We start from the raw sequence: 14061 nt of genomic DNA on the forward strand, positions 1-14061 counted from the left end.
TGCGTGGCGTGCGTTAAAAAGGTAATCTTAAACACTCATTTCATGCAGGGCAACACCACCACCTTCAAACAAATTATATGGGGACTTCGATTGAAACGACACGATGGAAAAGATCTTCGGTATTACGTTATACCTATACGAAATGGAATATAACCCTCGCACTGGTCTTCCACGGCGTCCATTCATGTGGCACCGTACTGCTCAGCAACCACTGACCCAGGTTGCGTACGAACTTACTGATCTTTGCGACCGTTCAGTGAGCGCTACACTGCGACTGGCGAAACTTGAGCAAGAAGAAGAACAACAACTAGAACGGCAAAATCGACCTTGGTGGAAACATTTCTGGACGCAGCCAACTACCCTTCCCACAAAGACCATTAGGCCAGATTCGCAGCCGCCACGTTGGCCAAAGCCGTCCTGCACCTAGTTGCATTTAAGCTTGGACCTAATTGGATACCAACTGAAACAAATTTGTTGCCGGGGTGGAAGCTAAGGAATACTAAGAGGTCGGACTTGCACAGCTTAGAAATTGCCCAAAATGTCACAACCCAAAACATATTTGAGTGCTGCTTAACAGGGCAAATGTTCTCTTTCTACTGAAAATTCATCTTCTCTAACAACCCCGAAGACCTTCCTCGCATCCTCATTTGTTCTTCTCGACAAACTAAGTTCTTCGCACGACGTGGACTGTCTTCAGTCCACATTACCAATTCGAAGGCTTACGCAACACTCTGCCTATTTTAAACCACCTTCCAGACAATTTCACAATCGCCATCGCCCGAACATATCCATACAAGCCATGGCTTACATTCGGTTACAAGAGTCCTCAGGGGATTCATGGACTCCATCGACATGCGACTCGAGCGTCGGAATGCAAAATGAGCACCAGCCTAAGAGAGAACCTCTATACAGCAACTTCAAGAAGCACCTAAACCAGCAGGAGAAACACTGGCTGCTCACCCGCGACATCGAGCTAGTTCGCCCACTGCAGATCCGCTATAGCGCATACGAAGCGGACATCATGACGGAAATCAGGCGGACCGAGGACGAGCAGATGCGCACCTATAACCGACGATGGCGAGAGATGCGTGGGGTTAGGGGCCCCGCCAAGGTCGCCTGGGAGCTTTACAAACTCAAGGTCAGGCTTTGCTCAGGGTGGAACCACTACCAGCTGCACGGCAGATGGAAGCATGCCCAGCTCAAGGCAAAGAGGAAGGAGCTGGCTGGGAGTTATGTGCGAGCGCAGATGTCGCGCCGTGTAGTCCTGCTCGCGGAGCTTGTGTCCTTTGCCGATGCGCAGGCCTTAGACGATAGAGACGAGGAATGCCATGTGAACGATGTCATGCTTAGCCATGTTTTGGCGCGGCCTGACGACCTCTTTCGTATCTCACGGGATCTGGACCTGGGGATCGAGAATCCTTGGAAGGATAAGCAAGAGTGGAAGGCGCTGAATCCAATTACTCTTTCGGTCGATGCGCCGGTTCCATACATGTATGGATGGGGTCTTTAGTGCCAGTCATCAATCTTGCGGCTTTCAGTTATATGATTTTCTGCTTTCACAATCACGACGTTTTGGAGATTCTCATCAGAAGTCTTCGTGGCCAGCGTGTCCTCTGCTAATACCGGCCGATCAGGACGCCTTGCAGTTGGCTGTTTTAGGCCGAAAGATCAGTATACAGCTCTTACTATAATATCAAGACTTTACTTGCACCGCCATCTACCGTCATAATGAGTCCTGTGATCCCTCTAGCTTCTTTGCACATAATCACGGTGGCTAGACTCATCATAACCAGCCAACAAGAATCTGCACATATCTGACATGCAGATATCACCATAACCAACACTTCACGCCGTCCGCACCGTACCCAGCAGATTCTGCTCAATCCTCCCCTGTCTCGTCTCCCCCGGCATCCCAACACCACGGCTCCTCACCAATGGCGTATAAACCATCCTAGGGGCAACGCAGTTGGGACGGATTATCCCCCGATCACATAATGCATCGCCATAGCCCTCGCAATCTGGACGATCGCAACCTTGGTCGTGGCGTAGAGCAGGCTTGGGTTACTGCCTAGCATCCCGCTCACCGACGACATGTTTACTATGATGCCGCGCCCGGCCTTGTGCATCTCGGAGATGGCGTACCGGCACATGTAGACCATGCTGGTTGTCAGGGCCATGGGCTGAACGCCCGTAGGACCAACCAGTGGGTCCGTGCACTCTGCTTACTGCAATGGCGCTGGCAGGGCATTTCTTATAGTAAATCAGGCCCCAAATAGTTGGTTAGAAACTTACAGTAATAAATTATATTATAGTAATTTAATATCTTATACTTATTCCTTTAAAAGTACCATTTTATTTAATTTATTAATAAAGATATTTATACTTAAAAGTCCTTAATACTTTTAATTATTTTAATATAAAGATTAATTATTAAAGTCTTATTTTATAATACTCTTTTATTGTATAATATTTCTCTCCCCTTCTTTACTTTATACCCTTTACTCTCTACCTTCTAGCTAGTAAGCTCTACTTTAAAAGGTTTAAAGATCTTTATTATTATTAATTATAAGGAAGGAAAGGAGTAAAGTAAGTAGGTTTATAGTAAAGTACTCTCCTTATTAAATTATAAGGAAAATATATCTAGAAGAAGTGTAATATATTAGATTATTATAATATACTATATTGTTATATATTTTAGACTAATTATAAAAGTTCCTTGAAAGCGCTATTATAGTATCTTATTAGCCTAAGTGGCCTCCATACCTCTCGCGATGCAGGATTGTAGCTTTGCTGCCTCCCCCATACTATTCCTTAGGCAACTCTAGTTTTGAATTAACAATTCTTTGTAGACAATTTGAGCCTTCTTTTGCTATAGGTTGCGAGGACTGTCTTACTGGTCATGTTGATGTGTTGTGTCTTGTTGTGACTCGGGTAATCCTTGTTGTACTTATAACACCTCTATTAAGGTTGTGAGGTAGGGAGGTAGGCAGCCCTGTAGGTGGGTAAGTAAGGAGGTTGAAGGTATAAATGTAGAGAAGTAAGGAGGTAGGTAGGATATAAGGAGGAGGTAAGGAGTTACGTAAAATAATAGTATTTTAAGTTATTAAAATATATAAATTTTATTAAAAAGAATTTTATAATTTATTTATTATATTAAATTATAATTTATATATTAAAACTTTAAATATTAATTTTAAAAATATAGTTTTTATTTTAAAACTATTCTTTTTATATATTATATAAGTTTTTATAGTAGTTATAGTTAAACTAGGTTTTTAATAGCTTTATATAATAAAGAAGACCTATAAATATATTGCGGGTTTTGGTCGTTACGCAATTCTGGCACCTTACCAAGGTACTGCGCCATCTGACTAAGCGGGGACCGAAACGACCTCGGGAGTAAATCCCCAGTCCCGCCTATATCTTCATTCACGAGTCACGAGCTAGCCAGTAGTCAAACCATTCCACGATGCCCCGTAAGCTTTGTTCCCTAACCCATTCTGCAACATCGTCAGCCATATAATAAAACTGCTCAAGTGTTCCCCAACAGATTGCCACCCTGGGTTGATTGTGAGACCACTTACTCTCATAAGGATCATCCTGCTTGCTACGCAAAGCGAATCCGTGCTCAACTCCGGTGAAGACCTGCAGATGATACTGCTTCTTATCGGCGATGAGAATGTCCACCGCCTTTCGCCGAGACTCAGCGCCGAAAGTAACGTCGGTGTCCGCACAGGAGAGGAACAATGGTCCTTGTTTAAAAGTGTCAATGAGGTTTCACGTGGGTTGGGGGCAAGTTGTCTCACTCTTGAGCTTCGCAAAGTGACTGTCTGTCAAGAAGGCCGGGTGGGCGAAGGCTCCAACGCTGGCGATACCGCCTTCGACGAGCTGGTCGCACACATACGGCGCACCGAAGCAGTATCTGAACAGTTAGCTGCGTTAAACAGCCTGAAAGAAGAATCTCAGACTGGGTACTTACCCAACACTTGCATATTTTGTTCCGGTCTTCCCGTACTTGGTCTTGACTGCGTCCACCCATCTTGGGACGGCCTCATCCGCAAATTCCTGGTGCTTCTTTATCCACGCGTAGAAATCGAAGCCTGGATCTGTCGTCGTGTCATTGGCGTCCTTGCGGTGCTTCCATATAGCATCGCCTCTGAAGTAGTCGAGACCAAGGGTCAGATACCCAGCGCTGGCGAAGCAATCCATGACAAGCTGACCGTTCGTAAAAAGTGCGAAGACATCGGGATGGTAGAGAACAATGTTTCCGTTTGCCTTTCCTGCAGGTGGGTGCACGACGTAGGTGTCTATCCCGTCGATGGTCTCGTGTGCCCCGCGCGGCTCGCCATCGTGCAGGTGCCCGGTGATGCAGCAGTCGCCGCACGGCTTGGCCAGGTAATTTTCCTGAGCGGCCTGGTTCGTCATTGTACTTGAATTCTTCGGCTTGTATTTGAAATCGATCTGTCACAAGCTCATGTTATCGACATTCAGTTCTGACTGTGGAGGATTGAACATTTATTAAGCTAGTCCTACCCCTCATGACGAGAGAGTCGTTCCGCGAGTCGTTCCGGGAGCCGTTCCGAGAGTCGTTCCGAGGTTAGAATGCACCGCCCGCGGGATGTTTCGTAATTAAAGTTTGATGGCGTGTGGAGAAGCCGGGGGTTACGCACCAAGATCGTCGTCTATGAATCCCGCTGTCGAAGTTGTGTGGTGCACGTTTGATGTGTTAAGACTTGGTTGAAGGATTGCCCACAACTTTTTCAGAGTACGTAGGTAGGTGGACGCCATTTGACTTCGTGAAGTTCGTCTGAGCCAAAACTACATCAATTTCCTGAAGAAGACCAGAAAAAACACAGGTTTTCTAGCCGAGTAAACATGGACGTAGCGCAGGTATGCTTCGTACCAAGTTCTCATTAAGATGATAATCACGACCAAAACGATGACGCTGTGCCTCGTAGAGTTCCCCAGTACCCACGAATTTAGTCGTTTTGAATTAACTATCGGATCAGCTGAAACTAATTACAAGAGTTCGGATCGCTTATGCTTTTTGGTATGAAATGTTCATGATCGATTTTCTCCTCTAATCACTGCCAGGTGTGTGCTGAAGGACAGCTCCAACGAGAACGAAAAGCTCAGTTATTGGCATCCCGTGGAAAGAAACAAAGACGACCCCAGCTGTCCCAGACAAATAGTCAAAGTGACTCGGAGGTCAAACAACTTTCAATGTGTGCACATGTGTGGTGATTCGTGTCTGGTGAAGAAGTGAGATATTGGGGGTGGAGGAATGCAGAGTTGATACAAGGCCTTTTCCATCGCACGGTGAAGGTCCAGGGTGGAAGGTAATAGAATGTTTCATATTTTCAGCCCGCTGCGTATTTGTTAGACCCCTTTCATTCTAAGAAAATCTGAGAGTCACGAAGGCAGATCAGTCCTCACAGAGTATCGAAAACTGTGCCATTAAAGCTGGATACGTGATAGCTCGTAGCAGCCCTGCTTGCAATACATCATGTCCGCGATAGGATCGTCTGTGTACGAAGGGTCATAAGCTCGCGGCACCGTGTTATTGGAACCAAGGATGCGTGAAATCATCGCCTTGGTGCACGACCGTATACAATCTTGAGGGAATGAGTGCTTAGCAACCAGGTTCATAGCTAAAGCTGATGCGACGAAGATAATGATTGTCGCCTTCATTTTTGGCATTCTTGTTGCTCTGTCTTAGGAGTTGGGTGTTCACTGTTAGGCCTTCGGCATGCCGCTATCGTTCACGTATTCGTCAAAGTCGTGTGCCTCTTAATTCCGAGTGGGAGCCTCTCCTTGAGATTCACACAAGCCCATAATATATAGCAATTTGCATGCATTGTGAGATATGTAGGGATGTGATATGAAGTGATGCCTACGTGGAGTCCCACTTCGAACAAAGAGCTTGCAGGTTTTGAAACGTCAGAAAGGTGGTTTCGTTTTCAATCCCCATACATGTAAAATGTACGTGGCGCCTTCATACAGTGGTAAACGCTCAAGACCCAGCGTTTGAAAAACGTCAGAAAGATTGCTTTCATTGAAAGCAAGTCTGCAGGAGCAGCGATGGCGCAAAATGACGTGGCAGGCTCAATTTGATACTCGGTACAATTCTCACGTGCATGACGAATAACACAGGTGGGAGGCATGACTTTGCTTGTTACAGATAGCGGCATTCAACATGATATAGAAATTCTCTTGTTATATTTACTGATTAGGCTGCCTGTTGCAACTTTACACGACACACAGGAATCGTGGAACGCATTTTCTAGCCCTCACATCAATATTTGTCTTAGAATAAAATTTGCTATAGGTTGTTTTCCTCTCGTCTTATTGGCGGTTCACGGGTAGTCGAGCCCCCACCCGCCACCCGACATCTCCCTTCCAGCACTAACACGGCGCATCTCCCGAGCTGGGGATGCCCAGGTCGCTCAATGAGCCAGCGCCCGGTAGCGACCTTCTAGGACGGTCCTGAACCATGCGCGAGGCGTCCACCCGCTCCCGCCGTGAAATCCCACCCCCAAGCGATTGTGACATACCGTTGGTCGTGAACAAAGATTTCACCACAGTCCTGGAGCTCTGCTCCCGGATGATGTCGATGAGCTGCGTCAGGACCTTCCGGGTGGCCCTACCATCTACGGCATCGAGGCCGTGGATGACGATGACCATGCTAGGAGGTGCGAAGCTCAGCAAAAGTCGCAGCGTGTCCAGTGCAGGGGCCGTGCTGGCCCACGAGCCATCCAGCCTCGCGAAGTATGCGTCGTCTAGCGTCTCCGCGGTCTCAATCACAGATTCCATCTGAAGTATGCTCTGGTTGATCAACGCATACAGGAGGCATATAACACCAGATTCCTTGAAGTCAAGCCTGTGCGGGTTGTGATACTTTTCCTGGTCGAAGAACGAGATGCATGGTATACCTACCTTGTCCAGGACAGCCAGCACACGAATGGCGGTTGGCGAAAGGTCGCAGGGGGATACTGGGCCCTCGACCCATAGGAAGGCGGATTTGTCACCCTGGAGCCACTCTTGGATGTCGCTGACCACTTCGCTAGGCAGTGATGTCCCGGAGTCTTGGGAAAATTCGATTGCCTCTTTCACACCATTATTAACATAGGGCTCGATTGAGACTGTGAATCCCTCGATTTCCGCGCGGGCGTAATGTTTGAGGGCGTTGTCTGATTACATTCATCTCAGCACGTGGACTATGTCTATCATCCCATGGTCATACTTACATGACTCGCTGTGTCTTTCTTCCTCGCCGCTGCTGAGATCTGATGTAGCGGTAGAAGTCTGCGCCTCAAGACTTCTTGCAACAAGTCGTTCCTGCGACTGCGGCACTGGGACTTCGGGGTGAGCGTTTCGTCTGATGGCTAACATAAGGATATCTTTTGTGAATACCCATCAGCTTCAAGTAATACTTGTCGGGGGACTACAATGCTCTTTTCTCCTCTTGTTAGGATGACCATGGGGTGTGCGTAGGACTTGTAATCTCATTAGGATACAAAGGGACAGTCAAAAACAATCGCTGTGACGACTGGTAGGTGCTGATGGCATCTCATTTTACTTTTGGGACCAGGCCGTCAGGACGGGATGTCCGTGGTTGTGGGGCCAGGCCAGAATTTGTGGTTGCCTAAAGAAATGTTGCTGGTCCGGACTTCGGGGAAAAAATGAAATCGATACATACCATGGTCATGTTGCTCCTCTGTCGCAGTGAGGCAGTAAGTTACATTGTAACCAAGCTGCGAGAATGCTTTTGAAGCACGGTCGAAGATAGGTGTTCGATCAGAAGCATCCTGCCTTCGGGATCTATCCGCAGCGGTCTTCGACTTTTCGCTTGGGGTGAGATTGTTTCCTATTTCCAGTAGGTCTCTCACTCCATCCAGGGTCTCTCGGTTGATTTCGCGGTTGACTTTCTTGGCCAATTGCTCGATCTCGTCAATGTGTGCCTTGATGTGGTCATCATAAAAGCTGCTCTGCACGGACGAACTCAATCTGTTCCATCTGCTCGTTTGCCAACGCATCATGTAACAGAGGAATTTGAAAACCTCGACATAGGCATCACAGATGGCCTTTCGAAGAAGTGGAGTGTTGAGAGTGTTCTTGCTGCGAGATAGGAACGCTAGGTTGTCTCCTATGCTTTTGAGGCCTCTTGTGAATGCTTCTCCGACCCTTTTATGGTTCGCACAAGCCTAGGACGATTAACACCTTTTCGGATCGTTGAAGATATCGGTAAAAGAGTACGTACCAATACGATGGTGGAAACGATTCCGCTGAGTAGACTAGTGTAGATGTTTTCACTAGGAAAGATACTGAACAAAGCCTTGTGTCCATTCAGACTCTCAGCAAATGCCAACGCGTTGGCTTTAAATTTTCCCCAGCCTTCTTGAGATCTGTCCGTCCGAGCACTGCCCAAGTGTTGTACCACACGCTGTAATGTGTCGATTGTGGGCGGATGGAACTCGTCAACTAGCGAAATATCTGTCTTGTGAAGGGCGCGTTTGATAACGGAATTCTTGCAGAACTCCTTCCAGACACCTGTCACCTCTTGGCATTGTCTTAACAAGGAATCATCGTCCTTGCTTAAATTTGAAACACGTCCAATTCAGTTTGATATCTGGCGTTTCCCGTGTTGGAAGGTCTGGCTTACGTCTCGAACTCAGCGCAGAGAGACTGCTGCCACCACCTTCGCCATTTCTCTCGTTCCCTTGTCACATTGATTTGCTCCTGCTCCTCCTTTTCGACATGGGCAGCTAATGCCTGTGCCGTGTCAGTAGTCGCTTTGCTGTCTTTGACCATGGCGGAGAATGCTTTGATCCGTTCCGAAGTCTTTCCTTCATGTGATGTGCCAGCCATAGTTGGTGACGGATGTTGAATCAATTCGGATGTTTCTCGAAGCCGTTGACAGAAATCGAAGGAGGGATTCTGACACAGCTGTCCATTTAGTGAGGGGCGTAATCGTCAGCGCAAAGAAGCCTGAAAAGGGATCGGAATAGATAGGGGATTAGTGCCTTGTCAGGCGAGTATGAATGGGGTTGCACATACTACTGTAGACATGTGCCCGGGGTGCAGCTCGGTCTAATAGCTCGGCGCAGTAAGCATCCCAACTGTGTGCCCCTGGCATTCAGATACGGCGATTGAGAAGCAGGCTGAGCCTTGGCAGAATAAATGGCGCTTTCGGCATACCGATTCAGTCCAATCATGACTGTCATCTTTATTACCATCGTTAGCTCTTGCACGTTTTCAATGTATGTGGCGCATGGAAAGGAGCCTTGGTGCTATTGATAGGCTGTGGGTTCCGGCCAGCTATGTTGTACAACATGCCGAGCTCAAAGCCCAGACAAAATTGTGCCGATCCATAAATGTTCATTGTACTTCCATGCAAATACATAAACCATACTATTTCTCAGGTAATCGATACCTGGATTCCTGAAGATGGTGGTTGTCCACGAAACCTTGGCACTTAAACCGGGCCCGCGCAGTCAGCACGCGCCCTCAAATGGTGGTCCTCGGCGCTGACCTTTCTACTGATTTATCCACATGTCTCTTGCTTCTTTTGTTGCCAATTTTTGAAATTTGTGGAGGTTTCATAATCTTCCAAGCATCTCAATCGCGCGAAATAGCGGTCTCTCGCAACAGCTCTCAACCCCATGATGTCCATAGCATCCTCGAACCCGGAAATATTGCACCGTCTGTCTACTGACGTGGAACCATCGTCCAGCATTGACTCCGCCGTAGCGATGTCTACACTTACCGAAGAGTTCAAGGCATCCAAGTCCGCAGGAGAAGAGTCTGAAAATGAGACTCAAACGGAGCATCAACATGAAGAGTCCAGCGACCATAGTAGCTCCGAGAAGCGGTTGACTGAACAGGATCCAAAAGATGAGGGGGGAGACGGGGAACCTTTGGAAGAAAGCCAGATCAATGTTCAGAAAAGGGGAGACAGAGAGGTCCCAAGTGTCGAAGCTGTCTCACAGCTGGTGAAAGCTATTCAGCGGATCCTTCAAGGCAGCTCCACGAAAATCACTTTCGACATTAAAGACGGATCCGAAGAAAATGGCAAAGGAGAGCAGTTCGATGATGAAGAAGAGGAAGGTGAGGGAGAGGATGGCGAAACAGGTGCAGGTCAGTCTCTTTATTTCAAGGCTGTCAGTGTGTGTCTAACAACTCAGAAGAGAAAGGATGTCAATGTCCGGCATGTATCCACGAAAGAAAACACCCCCACAAACGGATGTCTCATGCCGTCGAATTCCTTGACGATGAAAATGAGTCCATCGTAACAAGGCAACGGAAGAATGCTTTCGACCTCAATAAGCAAACAAAACGCCTCAGTCCACAAGGACCATCGACAGCATTCACCGTAACAACTGTTCTCTCCACCTCGATTCCTTCGCATTGGAACCGATATTATCCTAATGGGGCCCAAGAGTGGATCACAGACTGGCTGAGGGGAAAAAGAACCATCCATCCCGATTTTCGCACGATCAAGCTGACCATCACATCCCCGGCTATCACTGGGGCGCTGAGGAGCGTCATCCTATATTACCCGGATCTTGTCTTGCGCAGCGATCTGCTATCTCTAGCGTCCCCATTCAGTGCAATTGCTCAACATATGGAAAAGCTACAAGAATACTACGATGAGCTTGTGAGCCGGGACGACCCTGACAACGGAGCCAATGCAGAGGGTTCTCAAGAACCCGAATATCCGCCCGACCATCAGAGTGCGTCAACGCTTTGCAACCAGAAATCAGCTGAGCATCTTGGCGCAATCCTTGACTACCTCAAGAGCTCATGCGGTGATAGAATTCGTGCAGAAGAAACTCTCAACAAACAGGGCCTCTGCACGTTTGCCATGCTTTGGCTCATATTCAAACCTGGCACCACAGTGTATGTGCGGACTCGCCACGAAGGCCTCCCTTCAGCAATGGTCGTCAAGTCCGTTGAGACAGACCCCGGTATTATGTTTCGAAACGATAACGAGCGCAAACCCTACAAGCTACATTTATGGTACCTTGACTTCGATGGTCGCAAAGTCGGACGACGTCTGCATGAGATGGAGTTGGCCCAATTTCACGGCGAAAAAGAGCTAACATCCCTGGAGGTCTTCCCATCGCATTTCTTAGATGATTCTGATAACTTTGAGACTAGAGCCAAGGTAGTCGAACGAGGGAGAAAGTGGTTCCAGCTTCTGAAGGGAAAGATGGTTCAGTACCAGGGGCAGTTCATGGACGATACGCTCTCCAGACCGGTATGACAAGCACATGATGGACAAATGCAAGAAAACACTTTGATTGATCAATTTCACAGTTCGAGGGTAGGGCGTATGTGGACAGCACATCCTACTGGCGCCTTCAAGAAGATACAAGTGATGAACGTCCGTGTCTTGGAGACGTTGATAGAGATTCATCTAACATAGGTGGATGCGCCTGTTCTGTATGTACAGGCAACATGTCTGACACGCAACGGCTGAGGCTCCAAATCTGGAAGTCCTACGACGACATTGACCCTTTTGAGACCAAATCACTTGATCTCAAAGATGATAATACTATTCCAAGTTTAAGGATTGATAAAGAGCACCGCTACTTGATCTGTACACCCATGCTAGGAGGACTGGCTCTCAAAATACGAACATGGGAGAAGCTTGATGCAGGCTGTTGCTCAAACATTGAGCCAATGACCAAAGCAATCGAGAACCTGGTAATGAGCGAGGCAAGGAAAGACATGATCAAAGCCCTGCTGCACAATTACTCCACAGCCTCAGGCAGTTCCAGCCAGGCTCCGGCCACTTGGAGCGCGGATCTTATTGAGGGAAAAGGTGACGGAAGGATATTTCTGCTACATGGACCACCAGGTGTCGGAAAGACCTATACGGCGGAGTGTATTGCCGAATACACCGGCCGACCATTGATCTCACTTACGTGTGGAGACATCGGCACAGAGGAATCAGAAGTAGAAGACCACCTCTCGGAGTGGTTTTCTCTGGGTGAAAAATGGGGGGCGGTCATGCTCATTGATGAAGCCGACATTTATCTCGAAGCCAGGAAACCAGGGGACTTGAAGAGAAATGGCCTCGTATCAGGTAAATTTAAACAGCCCCTTGGGTTTGGACAACGAGTTTCTGATCTGTGTTCCTCAGTTTTCCTGCGAGCAGTGGAGTATTACAAGGGTATTCTCTTCCTCACCACTAATCGCGTGGGACAATTCGACGACGCCTTCATTTCCCGAATCCACGTGGTCCTGCGCTACGAGAATCTCAAACTGGAGGATCGGAAGAGAATCTGGGAAGGCTTCTTCGAGAAGCTGCAGAGGGAGAGGGGCAGCCAGCTCAAGGTAACCAGGCGCGCCAAGCAGTACATATTTGAGGACAGGGAGATGACCGCCATTCCTTGGAACGGACGTGAAATTCGCAATGGTATGTTCCTTGCATTCCGCTACACTCATTGAACACTTTACTGATCACATACTCTGTGAATATAGCTTTCCAGACTGCTGTCGCCCTTGCGCAGTACCAATTCGCTATGCAGGAAGACAAGGAGGAAGGGGAAAGGGCCATGCTAGACCGGGAGCATTTCGAAGAGGTCTGTGCCATGACCACACATTTCAAGAATTACCTCAAAAGAGTACACAAGGAGGATGAACAAGACCGTGCCATTCGAGCGAAGAACCGAAACGACGAGGACGAAGAATAAAGAACCATCGCACAGTTCCCTTCTTGTACACATCTTGGACGATACGGGCCTGATGTACTGCTACCTACAAATGCCTGAGATGCAACGATACATTCGCGTCTTGTAGGCGGCACGCTTCTATTACTGGGTATAGGAAATCTCCAGGTCCCCTCATTTGAAGTATACGGCCTCGGGCTTGTGCACACAGATCTTGCCAGACTTGTTGCTCTTCAACACAAGCCGTGGGTCATCCTCGCTCGCCTTGACGCTTTTCCCATCTACCTCCTTCTCCTCCCGCAGGATCTCGACGACCTCGCCATCCACAAAGCCTGGTAGCGCCTTCCACTCAACCTGCTGGCCCACCTCTGGCAGCCTCTCCGCTGAGCCCTGCGTTTCAGGGTCCCGCGGCTCATCATGCTTCGAGCCGACTTTGCCCTCCCCTTCAGCGCCATTTGTTTCCGGTTTGTCGGCTTCGCCATTCTTGTCTGCTGACTCCTTCTGTTTCTTGTTTGGTGTCGCCTCAGGGTCGTCTTCGTACTCGCGTTTCGTTCCGCGCGGTTTGTCTTTGTCGTCGTCGTCTTCATCCTCGACAGAGACTTCGCTCTCGATGTCTTCGTTTAAATCTCCACCTGAGTCGTAAACTTCATCGACCTCGGCCTGTTGGTCCTCGTTCGCTTCCGCGGGTTCCTCGTTGTCCACTTCATCGTCTGCCAAGACCTCCTTCACGTCTTCAGGGTCCGGCTCCTGAGCTTCGCCACTAGCACCGTCCTCTCCTGCTTCGTCGGGGACGAATTCCTCATCTTGTGCCGCGTCATGGTCATCCGCGACACCTTTGCCCTTGACCTCCGAGTCGGACATATTGGATGGATTTGAAATTTCTGGTTTTTCGATTCCCTCGCAGCAATGCTATGATTGATGAAGTCTGATACCTCCCCGGGTCGTGATGAGGTGCTATTGATGTGCATGGGACCGGAGGCCAGAGCCTGAGGGCTGGGAGCTGGCGCTCTGTTCTACATATCAGCTGCCGAGCTCAGGTGCTTGACGTCAATTCGCAACCACAAACCCCTGAGGAGTTCCGGTCTCAGAATAGCTCCTGTGGAAGCTCCGATGCGTCATTGCCGAGGGGGCTGGGGTCGGGGACCCAAAGCACGCCGACTAGGCGACTAGCTTCAAGCTATTGTGCAGCAATGGCAGGGCACGGGCGACGCGGTCATCAGCGGGCATGGCCTAGGCCTCCCGGATTTGTGCAGCCGGTCTGCAAATCCGTCAAGTGCCAAGCCTGCCGCATTTACAATTGGCCGCGTTGGAGCTGTAACGACATGTTGGAAATAGTAGCCTATGTCTTGAGGAATGGGCACTTGGTACGTGCAATCCCCCATGG

The 14061-nt window shown here is 48.6% G+C and overlaps 5 protein-coding genes across 5 annotated transcripts; 2 read left to right on the plus strand and 3 right to left on the minus strand.

Annotated features, from left to right (window-relative positions):
- Positions 1-799: 799 nt before the first annotated feature.
- On the plus strand, positions 800-1510 carry KVR01_012060 (uncharacterized protein; the record flags this gene model as incomplete). The annotated part of the gene is made up of 1 exon (XM_044784795.1): positions 800-1510. The coding sequence occupies one exon, from the start codon at positions 800-802 to the stop codon at positions 1508-1510; it is 711 nt and encodes a 236-aa protein (XP_044639141.1).
- A 1919-nt stretch (positions 1511-3429) lies between these two features.
- On the minus strand, positions 3430-4425 carry KVR01_012088 (uncharacterized protein; the record flags this gene model as incomplete). The annotated part of the gene is made up of 5 exons (XM_044788225.1): positions 3430-3500; positions 3585-3752; positions 3807-3922; positions 3980-4106; positions 4173-4425. 5 exons carry the CDS (start codon positions 4423-4425, stop codon positions 3430-3432), a joined length of 735 nt encoding a protein of 244 aa, XP_044639169.1.
- Positions 4426-6405: 1980 nt separating this feature from the next.
- On the minus strand, positions 6406-8868 carry KVR01_011960 (uncharacterized protein; the record flags this gene model as incomplete). The annotated part of the gene is made up of 5 exons (XM_044788819.1): positions 6406-7190; positions 7248-7400; positions 7700-8204; positions 8261-8594; positions 8663-8868. 5 exons carry the CDS (start codon positions 8866-8868, stop codon positions 6406-6408), a joined length of 1983 nt encoding a protein of 660 aa, XP_044639041.1.
- Positions 8869-9541: 673 nt separating this feature from the next.
- On the plus strand, positions 9542-12755 carry KVR01_011968 (uncharacterized protein). The gene is made up of 5 exons (XM_044791956.1): positions 9542-10137; positions 10188-11260; positions 11320-12091; positions 12149-12424; positions 12490-12755. The coding sequence occupies exons 1-5, from the start codon at positions 9663-9665 to the stop codon at positions 12699-12701; spliced, it is 2808 nt and encodes a 935-aa protein (XP_044639049.1). The 5' UTR covers positions 9542-9662; the 3' UTR covers positions 12702-12755.
- Positions 12756-12760: 5 nt separating this feature from the next.
- On the minus strand, positions 12761-13605 carry KVR01_012002 (uncharacterized protein). Its single transcript, XM_044793156.1, has one exon. The coding sequence runs from the start codon at positions 13536-13538 to the stop codon at positions 12852-12854; it is 687 nt and encodes a 228-aa protein (XP_044639083.1). The 5' UTR covers positions 13539-13605; the 3' UTR covers positions 12761-12851.
- Between the last annotated feature and the right edge of the window lie 456 nt (positions 13606-14061).

Source organism: Diaporthe batatas (assembly GCF_019321695.1).
Source record: "Diaporthe batatas strain CRI 302-4 chromosome Unknown Contig00017, whole genome shotgun sequence".
NCBI lineage: Eukaryota > Fungi > Ascomycota > Sordariomycetes > Diaporthales > Diaporthaceae > Diaporthe > Diaporthe batatas.

Excerpts from the sequence above, each read along its gene's own strand:
- KVR01_011968 (XM_044791956.1), top strand. The coding sequence starts at position 9,663 with ATGATGTCCATAGCATCCTCGAACCCGGAAATATTGCACCGTCTGTCT. Across the intron at positions 12,092-12,148 it reads GAGAAATGGCCTCGTATCAG|TTTTCCTGCGAGCAGTGGAG; the intron begins GTAAATTTAAAC and ends TGTGTTCCTCAG. Across the intron at positions 12,425-12,489 it reads CGGACGTGAAATTCGCAATG|CTTTCCAGACTGCTGTCGCC; the intron begins GTATGTTCCTTG and ends CTGTGAATATAG.
- KVR01_012002 (XM_044793156.1), bottom strand. The coding sequence starts at position 13,538 with ATGTCCGACTCGGAGGTCAAGGGCAAAGGTGTCGCGGATGACCATGAC.